The 16,368-nt window shown below is 40.2% G+C and overlaps 1 protein-coding gene across 2 annotated transcripts; it reads left to right on the plus strand.

The window, feature by feature from the left end:
* The first annotated feature begins 28 nt into the window (after positions 1-28).
* LOC143300620 (uncharacterized) lies at positions 29-15,797 on the plus strand. Of its 2 annotated transcripts, none has more exons than XM_076614415.1 (6): positions 29-294; positions 5,065-5,278; positions 9,322-9,483; positions 11,068-11,269; positions 11,649-11,844; positions 15,593-15,797. In XM_076614415.1, exons 2-6 carry the CDS (start codon positions 5,111-5,113, stop codon positions 15,795-15,797), a joined length of 933 nt encoding a protein of 310 aa, XP_076470530.1. In that variant the 5' UTR covers positions 29-294; positions 5,065-5,110. The 2 variants fall into 2 exon arrangements, with proteins under 2 accessions (XP_076470530.1, XP_076470531.1); XM_076614416.1 differs by lacking the exon at positions 29-294 and adding an exon at positions 1,115-1,209.
* The last annotated feature ends 571 nt before the right edge of the window (positions 15,798-16,368 follow it).

Below are 16,368 nucleotides of genomic sequence, written 5' to 3' on the forward strand. Positions count from 1 at the left end.
TTGTTTTTTGTTTGTTGTTGTTGTTTTTTGTGCATACTGGCTAATTTGCATTATGAGAAATAGACAAAAGAAACAGAACTACGTGGAAGATTATTCAATCTCTTCACATTTGCGCATTTAGTTAGTTAATGCTGTCACTTTCAATTTACCTCTTTGATTGCAGAACAAGACGGGGCATGGCATTGCGTTCACTCGGCAACCACCACCAACTTTAAAATGGGGTCAAACCAGCCCACTTACATAACCAAGAGTCGGCTTACATAAATCGTTCAGCTGACTGTTGATGCTCCACTGGTGAGTTGTTCGTTTTCGAGCAATCGCAAGAACGAGTATCCTTGATATTAAATTGGAATCTTAGAACGTACTCGTTTCAATTCATGAAATAGTGCGTGTATATCAATTTTTTGTTTTCACAGTGCAGCGGTACTCGTGTGCTGGCACGTGAATGAAAGGTTGAACCTTTGACACGAAGGCCCATGTTATAGTGGTGAGGGGGAGATTGCCTGCAGAGCTCACTGTGTAAGATTGGATTTGTAATGTGAGTTCTTGTCCATTTCTTTCAGCAAAGATGACTTCTTCTTTTTTTTTCTTTTTTCTTTTTTTGTTGTTGGTTTTTTTGGTGTTTTTTTTTTGTTTTTTTGTTGTTTTTGCTAAGCGCACATAATTGTGTATTATGTTCGTGTGAAAAGTGAAGCGACAGTGTGTGCTCAGAGTGCCACATACACACCGAATGCCAGAGGATGTGTGATTAATTGTGTGTATTTTGTATTGAATATCATTATCATTTCTAAAATGATTTTATATGTTGCACATTTGACTTTTTTCGTTGCTTGATATTTCACCTGAGATAACAGGTACATGAGCACTGTAGGTCAGTTGGATAGAGAGTGCGTCCATACCTCAAATGTCGTGCTCCAGAGTCGACTGTTTGAACAGTGGAGGAGTGGCAGTTGGGAATCACATGACTTGTCATATAACTGTACCAGGAGAAATGGAGCGGTGCACTGTGTCATGGTGTTTGTGTAACTACTCCACAGGTTCTTATTCAACTGTCAGGGTGCAAGCGGGTATTGGGTGCTTGCGCACCAGTGCTAACAGAACAAGCAGAGCATATAAAACACTGATGAAATATGGGGCTACCATTGAGAAGTGAAAAACAACTGACGCTGTGCTCTTGTAGTGGATTAGAGTTGGAGAAGCAGAACTTGAGTTAGTAGGATTATTGTTTTGTGTGTTGTTGTTACTGTTTTTCAAAAATGATTTTAAACTGTTTGTTGTTTATCTTTTAGGACCATTTTTAGGATTTTGTTTACATCTATTGGTTCATTGTTTTTAACTTTTAATGTAAATAAAACTTCCTATCAGTATTTGTACCAGTTGCATTCAGATTGTTCACTTGGGATTGTTTCCTACTTATCAGAAACATGTTTCTTTTTTTGTACCCATTTTTCTCCCATTTTTCCTTTGCTTGTTTGTTTATGTCAGGTATAGTCATTTTCATTAAATCACTCAGAGTATCCAAGACAGTCAGTTTCACTTTCATTTAGAATTCAAACCAACTGACTTTTTCTTTATGGGAAATTCCGTTTACTCTTTGTGTGTATGTGTCTTTACATGCATGCTTTAGTGGACTTGGAAAGCTTGCTTATTGTATGTACCCAGTAGTCAGTTTTGTTTTGTTGTTATTCTTTTGTTTGTTATCTATCTATCTATCTCTCTCTCTATATATATAATTTTAGTTATCAATTTTGACTCACTTGTGTAAACAAAGTGTGTCTATGTTATGACCTGGTGTTCGGTTGTCTGCATGTGTGTCTGTGCGTCTGTGGTAAACTTTAACATTGTCATTTTCTCTGGAAATGCTTTGTCTGCCAATACCAAATTTGGCTTAAAAATAGTAGGAAAAAATCTCCACAGTCATACCAATAATAGGTTGTAAGTCTTCCATATTTCCGAATCTTTAACAGTTTATTTCGTTGATGATCATTCTGCATTCAGAAAACCACTGTTACCCCTTAGCAGCTTCTCTATTGTCTGGTGAGAATACGCCATGACCTTGTTTTTCTTGTTTGCAACTGAAAGCAAAGGGACAGAACACGTACAGTGACACTAACTACATTATTGACATGTTTACTGCACGTGAATATTCTAAAGTGGACACTGAATTAATTAGAATGAACAAAAAAGAGAATTTGAATTGACTGTTTCACTGTCTCGTCTAATCAGCACTGGTCAGTTCAGATCTTGACAAAACATGTTGCAAAACCTGATGCGATGGCAACATTCCCTTTACCGCAGAGTTAAAAGAATTTCATAAATAATCATCAACATGTTTACTGCAGATAAATGTTTTAATGTGAATACTGAATTAACTAGAATGAACAGAAAAAAGAAACTGAATGGAAGGTTGTCGATCACAGATCTCTGCAGATCTACAAAAACGGACATATACTGCAGTGTTTTTGAGGTGATGGGTACGTCTCCTTTACCTCAGACTTGAAAGAAATTTATAAATGCCCGAGATATACTAAAATAACATGATTTAAACTGCGTTGCGACTTTGATTGCTGCTGTTGATTCATTCTGCGAAAAGAACATGCTCAAATAATAATTTTTGATTGTCAACATTGAACCAGCGTTGGTGCAGTGGGTAAAACCACTTGTTCTCGATCCAAACATCTGTGGTTTGAATCTGTGTTGAAGCCTTTTTTTTCTTCTTTTTTTTGATGTAAAGCTTTTTGTACATAATAATAATAATAATGAATAGAGAACACATTTCAACAAACTAATTTTTGATTTTTTAAAGTTTTTTTTTCTTTAAGTATCAGTATCAGTAGCTCAAGGAGGCATCACAGCGTTCAGACAAATCCATATACACTACATCACATCTGCCAAGCAGATGCCTGACCAGCAGCGTAACCCAGCGCGCTTAGTCAGGCCTTGAGAAAAAAAAAAATTTAAATAAATAATAATAAATAAAATAAAATAAAATAACATAAATAAATAAATATTAAAAAAATCATAAAATACAATCAAATAAAACAGAACAAACAAAATAAATAAATAAATAAATGAATAAAATAAAAAGAAATAAGTAAATAAATAAATAAATAATTGATAAATACATAAAAGAGAACTACTATACTAATAATGATAATTTTGGTGTCATATACTGTACCATGTCAAACTGATGCAAACTAGGACTATCGGTTTGCTCTGCCGCAAAAACTTGATGAAGTCAACTGTAAGCGTACAACAACAAAAAAATAATAATAATGATAAATAAATACATAAATAAGATAAAATAAATGAATAAAAAAGACAGTGATGATAAATAAGCAAATAAATGTAAAACATGCAGCCACACATTCACACATACGCACACATATGCATAACAGATATGCAACAAACATGCAGTTTCACAGATATGAAAGCACAATCAAATACACATAAACGTACATGAGCCCCAACACACACACACACACACACATTACCCTGCACCCCACCAAACCACCCTCCTCCACATGTTCATTTCTAGGCTACGTGTCACAGCTTCCACGGCACACACACACACACAGAGGCACACTTGTACAAGCACACACACATACGCCCATATCCCCCACCCCCACACCCCCACACATATATATACAAATATATATATGCACACCCGCACGTTCCAATATTCCGTTGCTCCCACAGTGTAGGCATGCATACACACACATACCTCATCTTCTATCCCCCCCCCCCTCTCCCGGCACTTTCCCCACCCTCCCCACACACACGCACATGCACAGAACTCTCCTAACACTTGTGTACACTTACACCCTCGCGCATGCACACACTCACACAAAGACACAGACCCACAAACACACACATACACACACGCACAGAGGCTGCCACTGATTGGCTGTGAGAGGGGTGGGAAAAGATCTCTGATGCCAAGTCTAGTGTGTTGCTCAGTCTATTGTATCTGGAAAAGCCCACAGAGACTCTGTTCCGTTTTGAAGAAATTAACGTAATGTTGGTTTGGAAATGATGCCGATATTTGTTTGATTTGCAAAACATTGTGCTCTACCTTTCATGCTAGACTTATGGCCGCGCCCTCTCTCTACCTTCATTTCTTTGAGGCGATCAGTGGTGTGATAGCTTTGTACTTGTTCTTTTTTATATTCTTTGACTTTAATGAGGATTTCCAATTTCCTAGATGTAGGCCGCTCGTTGTTGTTGCATTACCAGCAAGTCTGTCAGCTTGCTCATTTTCTTTAACACCTGCATTTCCTGGGCAGTATGACCATGTAAGTTTTTTAATCTGAAAGTTGCGCATTGCCTTATGCCACTTTGGGCTTCCCATTCCATTTTCAATTTTCAGTATGAGGTTCATGGAGTCCGTTAGAATAATGGCATGTTGGTTTACAGGCATATGGATAGACAGTAGCCACTGGAGGGCATGTGTCACAGCTTCAACTGCCATCATTAGACTGGAGGTTGTGACTTTGTAGGCAGCATTCTCTTCCCTAATTGTTTTTCCATTTTGTTTCGCAGTGAATCCCCAACCGGATTGGTCTTTGGTGACTGAGTCATCTGTGTATATGATGATGTCCTCTACTTTACTGTTTTCTTCTATGAGTAGCTTCACTTCTGCACCAGTTTTGCCCTCTGGCCATTTCTGACATTGTCTTCCTGGAGTGGGTGAAATGGCTGTGTTGAATAGATGATTGAGGTTTGGGGTTTTTTCTCCCATTCTTTCGTTTCTTTCAGGTCTTGTAGTCGGCATACCAGCTGGATTGTTGTCTTCTGCTTGCCCCATCCATGATCTTCCTCATCCTAGACATCCGCCTTTTGGTTCTTTGACTGCGTCATGCAGTGGGTTTTGAGGGTTTTCAAATGCTCCTTTCTTTAAGTGTGTATCACAAGTGAGTCTTGAAAGCCTTGCCTTCTCGTTTATATCAAGCATCTGTTTATCATTTGTTGGTTGGCTAGTTCATTTGTTAGCTGAACAACAATATTATGACTCTTGATTCAAACCAAAAAAAAAAGGTAATTAGTAATTATATATCTGTACAGGAAGCTGAGTTGAGTGCCATCGCAAGAGAAGCAGAACACAGACAGCATGTGGATCCTTGATGTGAACAACCTGGCCATCTGTGCCATAGTCACTGTCGCCATGCAGTTCACCTTCTTCCTCATCGCATGCAGCTGCAAGTTTGACAAAGTGACTGACTTCGCTGGGGGCACCAACTTTGTGGTTCTGGCTGTCCTCACTTTTGTGCTGGCTGATGTGAGTTCAGCTGTCTGTGTTTGGTGGTGGATGTTAAATGAATGGCTTGGTTACTGTTAATGGTGGTGGATGTCAAGTGAATGGTTTGGTTTCTGTTAAAGGTGGTGGATGTCAAGTGAATGGTTTGGTTTCTGTTAATGGTGGTGGATGTCAAGTGAATGGTTTGGTTTCTGTTGAAGGTGGTGGATGTCAAGTGAATGGTTTGGTTTCTGTTAATGGTGGTGGATGTCAAGTGAATGGTTTGGTTTCTGTTAAAGGTGGTGGATGTCAAATAAATGGTTTGGTTTCTGTTAATGGTGGTGGGTATCAAGTGAATGGTTTGGTTTCTGTTAATGGTGGTGGATGTCAAATGAATGGTTTGGTTTCTGTTAATGGTGGTGGATGTCAAGTGAATGGTTTGGTTTCTGTTAATGGTGGTGGATGTCAAATGAATGGTTTGGTTTCTGTAATTGGTGGATGTCAAATGAATGGTTTGGTTTCTGTTAATGGTGGTGGATGTCAAGTGAATGGTTTGGTTTCTGTAAATGGTGGTGGATGTCAAGTGAATGGTTTGGTTTCTGTTAATGGTGGTGGATGTCAAATGAATGGTTTGGTTTCTGTAATTAGTGGATGTCAAGTGAATGGTTTGGTTTCTGTTAATGGTGGTGGATGTCAAATGAATGGTTTGGTTTCTGTTAATGGCAGTGGATGTCAAATGAATGGTTTGGTTTCTGTAATTGGTGGATGTCAAATGAATGGTTTGGTTTCTGTTAATGGTGGTGGATGTCAAGTGAATGGTTTGGTTTCTGTTAATGGTGGTGGATGTCAAATGAATGGTTTGGTTTCTGTAATTAGTGGATGTCAAGTGAATGGTTTGGTTTCTGTTAATGGTGGTGGATGTCAAATGAATGGTTTGGTTTCTGTTAATGGCAGTGGATGTCAAATGAATGGTTTGGTTTCTGTAATTGGTGGATGTCAAATGAATGGTTTGGTTTCTGTTAATGGTGGTGGATGTCAAGTGAATGGTTTGGTTTCTGTTAATGGTGGTGGATGTCAAGTGAATGGTTTGGTTTCTGTTAATGGTGGTGGATGTCAAATGAATGGTTTGGTTTCTGTTAATGGTGGTGGATGTCAAGTGAATGGTTTGGTGTCTGTTAATGGTGGTGGATGTCAGGTGAATGGTTTGGTTTCTGTTAATGGTGGTGGATGTCAAATGAATGGTTTGGTGTCTGTTAATGGTGGTGGATGTCAAGTGAATGGTTTGGTTTCTGTTAATGGTGGTGGATGTCAAATGAATGGTTTGGTTTCTGTTAATGGTGGTGGATGTGAAGTGAATGGTTTGGTTTCTGTTAATGGTGGTGGATGTCAAATGAATGGTTTGGTGTCTGTTAATGGTGGTGGATGTCAAGTGAATGGTTTGGTTTCTGTTAATGGTGGTGGATGTCAAATGAATGGTTTGGTTTCTGTTAATGGTGGTGGATGTGAAGTGAATGGTTTGGTTTCTGTTAATGGTGGTGGATGTCAAATGAATGGTTTGGTTTCTGTTAATGGTGGTGGATGTCAAGTGAATGGTTTGGTTTCTGTTAATGGTGGTGGATGTCAAGTGAATGGTTTGGTTTCTGTTAATGGTGGTGGATGTCAAATGAATGGTTTGGTTTCTGTTAATGGTGGTGGATGTCAAGTGAATGGTTTGGTTTCTGTTAATGGTGGTGGATGTCAAGTGAATGGTTTGGTTTCTGTTAATGGTGGTGGATGTCAAATGAATGGTTTGGTTTCTGTTAATGGTGGTGGATGTGAAGTGAATGGTTTGGTTTCTGTTAATGGTGGTGGATGTCATGTGAATGGTTTGGTTTCTGTTAATGGTGGTGGATGTCAAGTGAATGGTTTGGTTTCTGTTAATGGTGGTGGATGTCAAGTGAATGGTTTGGTTTCTGTTAATGGTGGTGGATGTCAAATGAATGGTTTGGTTTCTGTAATTGGTGGATGTCAAATGAATGGTTTGGTTTCTGTTAATGGTGGTGGATGTCATGTGAATGGTTTGGTTTCTGTTAATGGTGGTGGATGTCAAATGAATGGTTTGGTTTCTGTTAATGGTGGTGGATGTCAAGTGAATGGTTTGGTTTCTGTTAATGGTGGTGGATGTCAAGTGAATGGTTTGGTTTCTGTTAATGGTGGTGGATGTCAAGTGAATGGTTTGGTTTCTGTTAATGGTGGTGGATGTCAAGTGAATGGTTTGGTTTCTGTTAATGGTGGTGGATGTGAAGTGAATGGTTTGGTTTCTGTTAATGGTGGTGGATGTGAAGTGAATGGTTTGGTTTCTGTTAATGGTGGTGGATGTGAAGTGAATGGTTTGGTTTCTGTTAATGGTGGTGGATGTCATGTGAATGGTTTGGTTTCTGTTAATGGTGGTGGATGTCAAGTGAATGGTTTGGTTTCTGTTAATGGTGGTGGATGTCAAGTGAATGGTTTGGTTTCTGTTAATGGTGGTGGATGTCAAATGAATGGTTTGGTTTCTGTAATTGGTAGATGTCAAATGAATGGTTTGGTTTCTGTTAATGGTGGTGGATGTCATGTGAATGGTTTGGTTTCTGTTAATGGTGGTGGATGTCAAGTGAATGGTTTGGTTTCTGTTAATGGTGGTGGATGTCATGTGAATGGTTTGGTTTCTGTTAATGGTGGTGGATGTCAAGTGAATGGTTTGGTTTCTGTTAATGGTGGTGGATGTCAAGTGAATGGTTTGGTTTCTGTTAATGGTGGTGGATGTCATGTGAATGGCTTGGTGTCTGTGATTGATGGTGGATGTAAATTGCTGAATGCGATCATGCTTCCTTGTTTTAAATGTGAAGTACACTTGTTCATTCAGCTTGAGGTTGTGAAGACTATGTGGCTATTTCAGAAATGCAAGTACTTATGCAGCACTGTTCAGTAATGCATGCCCATACCACCAACCAGTTATTAGAAAGAGGAAATGCCAACTGACTGTCCAGTTATCAGGATTATTTCAAAATGCTGAAAAATGATTAAAGATTAAAAATTTTTAAAATGCTTATTACTTGTATCACCATTTTTTGGTATACATTGTATTCCAGGCTGGGAATACCCATCCTAAACAAACTTACAACCACTGTGTGACTCATTGACTGTATTGGATGTTCTTCAGGCTAGGAAAGGAAAAAAGTAACACATTTCTGACAAGCAAAATCCACAGATTTGCTGTCCCAGGTTCAGGCACTTGTGACAGTAACGGTCTGTGCTACAGATTGTGTCACTCTGAATTATCACTTTACTAAATTTTGAACAAATTTCCAAAAATCAATTTACAGGAAGTTGCTCACCATCTCAGGGTAGTTTTCCCTGACTCTTTTGCATAGCTATGTACTATCTTCATCGATGGTCTGGTCAAAATCCAAAGTAGTTGTTTGACCAGCATGTTGGTGGTTGAAGTCCGCAGGCAGAATTTAGTAGGACCAACAATTTGTCGGTTGCAGTCAGAAATATATTAGTATTAGTATTTCTTTTTATCACAGCAGATTTCTCTGTGTGAAATTCGGGCTGCTTTCCCCAGGCAGAGCGCGTCGCTACATTACAGCATCACCCATTTTTTTGTATTTTTTCCTGCATGCAGTTTTATTTGTTCTACAGATTTTTGCCAGGGACAACCCTTTTGTTGCCATGGGTTCTTTTACGTGCGCTAAGTACATGCTGCACATGGGACCTCGGTTTATTGTCTCACCCAAATGACTATCGTCCAGACCACCACTCAAGGTCTAGTGGAGGGGGAGAAAATATTGGCGGCTGAGCCATGATTCGAACCAGCGCACTCAAATTCTCTCGCTTCCTAGGCGGACGCGTTACCATCCCCAAAAAAACTTGGAAATGATTTGAGAACCATGGAGCATAGGACATTTTTCTGAACTCTGTTTTTTGGATGACAGATTTAAGTGTCATTTGTGAGTCTGTTTGCTGTGACTGTATCCTCTGCATCTTCAACAAAAGGAACAGAAGGAAACACTCAATCTTTTTCTTTTTTTTTTGTAATCAAAGTGATGTGGTGGTGTTGGCAGACATACAGTTTCCGTCAGATCCTGGTTACGGTGTGTGTGGTTGTGTGGGGTCTGCGTCTCTCTGGTTACCTGCTCTACCGCATCATCAAGATAGGGGAGGACAACCGCTTTGACGACAAGAGGGACAACTGCCTCAAGTTTGCCGCATTTTGGATTTTTCAGGTAAACCTGTTAGGTTTTCATGGATTTCTTTTTTTGTCTTCTTTTCTTTTCTCTTTTCTCATTTTTTCAAGATTTTTCAGATATTCAGTATTATTATATATGAGTGCAAGAATATTGTTTGAAGCAGTTAAAAATGAATTATACCATACTTCTGGATTGTGTGTGTGTGTGTGTGTGTGTGTGTGTGTGTGTCTAATGACGAGTTTTGTTTCTAGACACTAGAAGACATGCTTGGGGGAGAAAGAAAAAATTTAGTGAAAAGACCTCAACGGGAGAGAATTCAGAGAAAAATAAAATATTTGATCACATGAAAGAAGGAAACCTGAGAGGGAGAAAAAAAAAAGGGAAGAAATGGTTCAGGGACATCCACACACACAGTACTTATAATGCTAATCATGATAATGATTTTTAAAAAAATCGTTTTCTATGTTTGAACTATCATTTAACTCACTCCGGACGATGGAATGCTATAGCGTTCCTGACGTAAGGTAGTGTTCCAGACAACAGAACGCAATAGCTGTTTCGACAATTAAAAATTTTCCACATTTTCCTCATGGGGTAGCATAACAATTGCAGCTACACCGCGCATTGTGAACGTGTCAAGGGTCGAATGGACATTTTCTTCATGGGATTCCGTAACAACATGCTCCACGGTGAGCCAGCAAGTTTAGGACCCCACACAACAAGCTAATCTGTATATGTATTGAAAATGGCGTTGCAGGTGATACAAGTGGAAATTCTTGGAGCTAACTAGATCACGACAGCGGCTTTTACAGCTGCTGAAGTGATTGAAATGCTTTAAACTGAAGGTTTTGACATCAACAAGGATGATGAAGACGGTGAATAAAGTATGTGCAGTGAAGAAAGCTACCAGCAAGAAGGTACTGATAGTGACTCAGCTTCTGAGAGCAGTGAAGAGGGAGGGCGCAAGCATTCACACGATGTGAGAAGAGGGGTAAGTGGGTCAAGTACAGTGAGTTTCATTCAGTTACTTTATGTTTTGTATTTTTTGTGATTTTTTTCCTAACTCTAACAAATGGGTTGTCTGTATGGAAAAGCACGGGAGAAAACTATTCGTCTGGAGTGAGTTAACCTCTTGACTTCTGCTGACAAGTAAGTTCATCATTGAAAGGCTGTTGCCTGAGATTCTCAAGGCCTGACAAAGCGCGTTGGGTTACGCTGCTGGTCAGGCATCTGCTTGGCAGATGTGGTGTAGCGTATATGGATTTGTCCGAACGCAGTGACGCCTCCTTGAGCTACTGAAACTGAAGCTGAAACTGCCTGAGATAGGACTGATATTACAGGTCAGCATACTGGTTACATTTCTTTATTAGGATGCCTTCCTTATGACTTGCATTGTGTTCAGTACAGTCAGTTACAAGTCAAGATGCTGGTTATCTTTTTTTGCCAGGATGCCTTCCTCATGAATTGCAGTGTGTGTGTGTGTGTGTGTGTATGTGTGTGTGTGTGTAAGGCCATGAGGGTGTTCATGGTCAGCATACCAGTCATCTTCATCAAGTGTATTTAAAGGAAGTGTGTGTGTGTGTGTGTGTGTGTGTGTGTGTGTGTGTGTGTGTGTGTCAGGCTGTCTGGGTGTTCACCGTCAGCTTACCAGTCATTTTCATCAACGCTCCTGCCAGTGCTGACCTGGCCACGTCGTTCACCCCACAGGATGGTGTTGGTATTGTCCTGTTCACATTGGGGCTTTTGTCAGAAGCCATCGCAGACATTCAGAAGTTCAGCTTCCGCAATGACCCTTCAAACAAGGGCAAGTGGTGTGACAAAGGTGAGGCTGGAGAGGGTTTGTTCAAGTTAGAAAACACCCCTTCTTCTTTGAAACTGACAGTGCATGCATGTTACAAACATATTTGTTAGAAAACAGCCCTTCGCTTTAAAACTGTTAGCTTATGTCTGTTGAAAATGTCTTTGTTCTAAACATGTTTGTCATTGTAAAGGTTTGCAGTTGTCTTGATGCGCTTGGATTTTTTTTTTTTTTTTTTTTTTTTTTGGCTGTTAAAGACAACCGGTCCTGTGATGTTCACAGTGTATATCTGCATGATATTAGTCACCTTTCTTTCTTAGGATGCTTTCCTCATGAATTGCATTGTGTTCAGTTCAGTTAGTTACAGGTCAGGATGTTGGTTACCTTTCTTTCTTCATTGCAGGCCTGTGGAAAGTGTCCCGTCATCCCAACTACTTTGGTGAGATCCTGGTGTGGGTGGGCATCTTCATCATCAGCACCAGCATTCTGCGTGGAGGGCAGTGGGCAGCAGTGCTCTCCCCTGTCTTTACTATGTCCATCCTCCTCTTCCTGTCCGGCATCCCCCTGCTGGAGAAGAAAGCTGACCAGCGCTACAGAAAGTTAGTGTCACTGCTGTATGATGTTAGTTATTTTAAAGTTGACCAGTGCTGAAGAAAGTGAGTGTCACTGCTCACTGCTGTATGATGTCACAGTTATTTTAATGCTGACCAGCGCTAAAGAAAGTAAGTGTCACTGCTGTATGATGTCACAGTTATTTTAATGCTGACCAGCGCTAAAGAAAGTAAGTGTCACTGCTGTATGATGTCACAGTTATTTTAATGCTGACCAGTGCTACAGAAAGTAAGTGTCACTGTTGTATGATGTCACAGTTATTTTAATGCTGACCAGCGCTACAGGAAGTGAGTGTCACTGCTGTATGATGTCACAGTTATTTTAATGCTGACCAGTGCTACAGAAAGTGAGTGTCACTGCTGTATGATGTCACAGTTATTTTAATGCTGACCAGTGCTACAGAAAGTAAGTGTCACTGTTGTATGATGTCACAGTTATTTTAATGCTGACCAGCGCTACAGGAAGTGAGTGTCACTGCTGTATGATGTCACAGTTATTTTAATGCTGACCAGTGCTAAAGAAAGTAAGTGTCACTGCTGTATGATGTCACAGTTATTTTAATGCTGACCAGTGCTAAAGAAAGTGTCACTGCTGTATGATGTCACAGTTATTTTAATGCTGACCAGTGCTAAAGAAAGTGTCACTGCTGTATGATGTCACAGTTATTTTAATACTGACCAGTGCTAAAGAAAGTGTCACTGCTGTATGATGTCACAGTTATTTTAATACTGACCAGTGCTAAAGAAAGTGTCACTGCTGTATGATGTCACAGTTATTTTAATGCTGACCAGTGCTAAAGAAAGTAAGTGTCACTGCTGTATGATGTCACAGTTATTTTAATACTGACCAGTGCTAAAGAAAGTGTCACTGCTGTATGATGTCACAGTTATTTTAATGCTGACCAGTGCTAAAGAAAGTGTCACTGCTGTATGATGTCACAGTTATTTTAATGCTGACCAGTGCTAAAGAAAGTAAGTGTCACTGCTGTATGATGTCACAGTTATTTTAATACTGACCAGTGCTAAAGAAAGTGAGTGTCACTGCTGTATGATGTCACAGTTATTTTAATGCTGACCAGTGCTACAGAAAGTGAGTGTCACTGCTGTATGATGTCACAGTTATTTTAATGCTGACCAGTGCTAAAGAAAGTGAGTGTCACTGCTGTATGATGTCACAGTTATTTTAATGCTGACCAGTGCTACAGAAAGTGAGTGTCACTGCTGTATGATGTCACAGTTATTTTAATACTGACCAGTGCTACAGAAAGTGAGTGTCACTGCTGTATGATGTCACAGTTATTTTAATGCTGACCAGTGCTACAGAAAGTGAGTGTCACTGCTGTATGATGTCACAGTTATTTTAATGCTGACCAGTGCTAGAGAAAGTGTCACTGCTGTATGATGTCACAGTTATTTTAATGCTGACCAGTGCTAAAGAAAGTGTCACTGCTGTATGATGTCACAGTTATTTTAATGCTGACCAGCGCTAAAGAAAGTGTCACTGCTGTATGATGTCACAGTTATTTTAATACTGACCAGTGCTAAAGAAAGTGAGTGTCACTGCTGTATGATGTCACAGTTATTTTAATGCTGACCAGTGCTAAAGAAAGTGTCACTGCTGTATGATGTCACAGTTATTTTAATGCTGACCAGCGCTAAAGAAAGTGTCACTGCTGTATGATGTCACAGTTATTTTAATACTGACCAGTGCTAAAGAAAGTGAGTGTCACTGCTGTATGATGTCACAGTTATTTTAATGCTGACCAGTGCTACAGAAAGTGAGTGTCACTGCTGTATGATGTCACAGTTATTTTAATACTGACCAGTGCTAAAGAAAGTGTCACTGCTGTATGATGTCACAGTTATTTTAATGCTGAACAGTGCTAAAGAAAGTGTCACTGCTGTATGATGTCACAGTTATTTTAATGCTGACCAGTGCTAAAGAAAGTGTCACTGCTGTATGATGTCACAGTTATTTTAATGCTGACCAGTGCTAAAGAAAGTGTCACTGCTGTATGATGTCACAGTTATTTTAATGCTGACCAGTGCTAAAGAAAGTGAGTGTCACTGCTGTATGATGTCACAGTTATTTTAATGCTGACCAGTGCTACAGAAAGTGAGTGTCACTGCTGTATGATGTCACAGTTATTTTAATACTGACCAGTGCTAAAGAAAGTGTCACTGCTGTATGATGTCACAGTTATTTTAATGCTGAACAGTGCTAAAGAAAGTGTCACTGCTGTATGATGTCACAGTTATTTTAATGCTGACCAGTGCTAAAGAAAGTGAGTGTCACTGCTGTATGATGTCACAGTTATTTTAATGCTGACCAGTGCTAAAGAAAGTAAGTGTCACTGCTGTATGATGTCACAGTTATTTTAATGCTGACCAGTGCTAGAGAAAGTGTCACTGCTGTATGATGTCACAGTTATTTTAATGCTGACCAGTGCTACAGAAAGTGAGTGTCACTGCTGTATGATGTTATTCTAAAGTTGACCAGTGCTAAAGAAAATTATTGTCATTGCTGTATGATGTCACAGACATTTTAAAGCTGACCAGCACAAGTCAAGTCAAGTCAAGTCAAGATTTTATTTCATGATGGTAGATTGAATAAGCAACAATTGCTTTTTTAGATCAAGCCATCAATGAAAAAAATATAATATAATATAAAATTAAAATAAAAAACAGAAAAAAAGAGAAAAAATAAAAAAAAATATAGGGGAGAGAGAGAGAGAGAGAGAGAGAGAGAGAGAGAGAGAGAGAGAGAGAAGAAACAATAAAGTGAGTGTCACTGTTGTATGATGTCACAGTTATTTTAAAGCTGACCAGCACTACAGGAAGTGAGTGTCACTGTTGTATGATGTCACAGTTATTTTAAAGCTGACCAGCGCTACAGGAAGTGAGTGTCACTGTTGTATGATGTCACAGTTATTTTAAAGCTGACCAGCGCTACAGGAAGTGAGTGTCACTGCTGACAGCTGTCAATTATTTTAAAGCTGACTAGTTTAACAGCTCTAGCAGAATAAACACTATAAACACTTAGTTCACTAAAAGGAAACTTTACTGCATGTCAAATGATCAGGGAACAGCTGATAAACTCCAACCTCTGTGGGAGGAGGAGGTGGAGTTTTGTTTCATGTCTCGTCACACACTCTGCCTGGTCATTTTGGACAGCTTTGACCTTTGTTATTATGGTTAACTGATGATAATGTGTAAACATTTCCTTTGGGCTTTCAATATTGACAACACAACACACATGAGTGGGATCACTGTTATACCTGTGTTGCCCCACAGGAAGGATGTGTACCTGATGAACATGTAGTTTTACCTGTGTGCCCACAGGAACCAGGTGATGTACATGTTTTACCTGTGTGGCCACAGGAACCAGGTGATGTACATGTTTTACCTGTGTGGCCACAGGAACCAGGTGATGTACATGTTTTACCTGTGTGGCCCACAGGAACCAGGTGATGTACATGTTTTACCTGTGTGGCCCACAGGAACCAGGTGATGTACATGTTTTACCTGTGAGCCCACAGGAACCAGGTGATGTACATGTTTTACCTGTGAGCCCACAGGAACCAGGTGATGTACATGTTTTACCTGTGTTCCCACAGGAACCAGGTGATGTACATGTTTTACCTGTGTGGCCCACAGGAACGAGGTGATGTACATGTTTTACCTGTGAGCCCACAGGAACCAGGTGATGTACATGTTTTACCTGTGTGGCCCACAGGAACGAGGTGTACTTGATGTACAAGCAGCGCACCAGCGCCCTGGTCCCCCTGCCTCCCCCCTGTTATGCCGTCCTCCCCGCCCTCTTCAAGTGTGCCTGCTGCTGTGAGTTCCCTCTCTACAACTACCTGGATGAGGAAAAACAGACCATTGCCCAGAGCCCTGTCACCAAGCAACCCTCACCCAACCCTTCACCTGCTGTGTGACGGGGCTGTGAGTTCCTTCTCCACAACACCTGGACCAGCACAAACAGACAATCACCCAGCAACCCTCGCTCAGCCTCTCACCTACCGTGTGATGGGGGCTGTCAGTTCCCTCTCCACAACACCTGGACCAGCACAATCAGATCATCACCCGGAGTCCTGCCATCCAGCAACCCTCACCCAACCCTTCACCTGCCATGTGACGGGGGCTTGGCTGGAGACAGTGCAGCTTGAGGTGATGGTCTGTACTGCAGCAGTGCTACCTGTGTGACATGCCTCTCCTTCTTCCTGGCTGCTGGCATCTGGCAGTGGAAACACCACCCCCACCTTCTGCAAGTTGTAGTGACGATGATCAGTGTGTAGCAGTTGATCCAGAAAACTGCTCCAGTGGCTTTTCAAAACAGAATATTATACATAACACGTTATATCAATGCTACAAATACAATTCTATGCCAGAAATGCCCTCTTTTTTTATCACTCTTTCTTTCTGGTTTTTGTCCTTTTCTTTCTGTCCTCTCTTCTTTTCTTGTTTTCTGCCATGCTGGTCATTTCACTTGTATTTTTAAAAGAAAGC

Source organism: Babylonia areolata, chromosome 26 (genome assembly GCF_041734735.1).
Source record: "Babylonia areolata isolate BAREFJ2019XMU chromosome 26, ASM4173473v1, whole genome shotgun sequence".
In the NCBI taxonomy this organism is placed as follows: domain Eukaryota; kingdom Metazoa; phylum Mollusca; class Gastropoda; order Neogastropoda; family Buccinidae; genus Babylonia; species Babylonia areolata.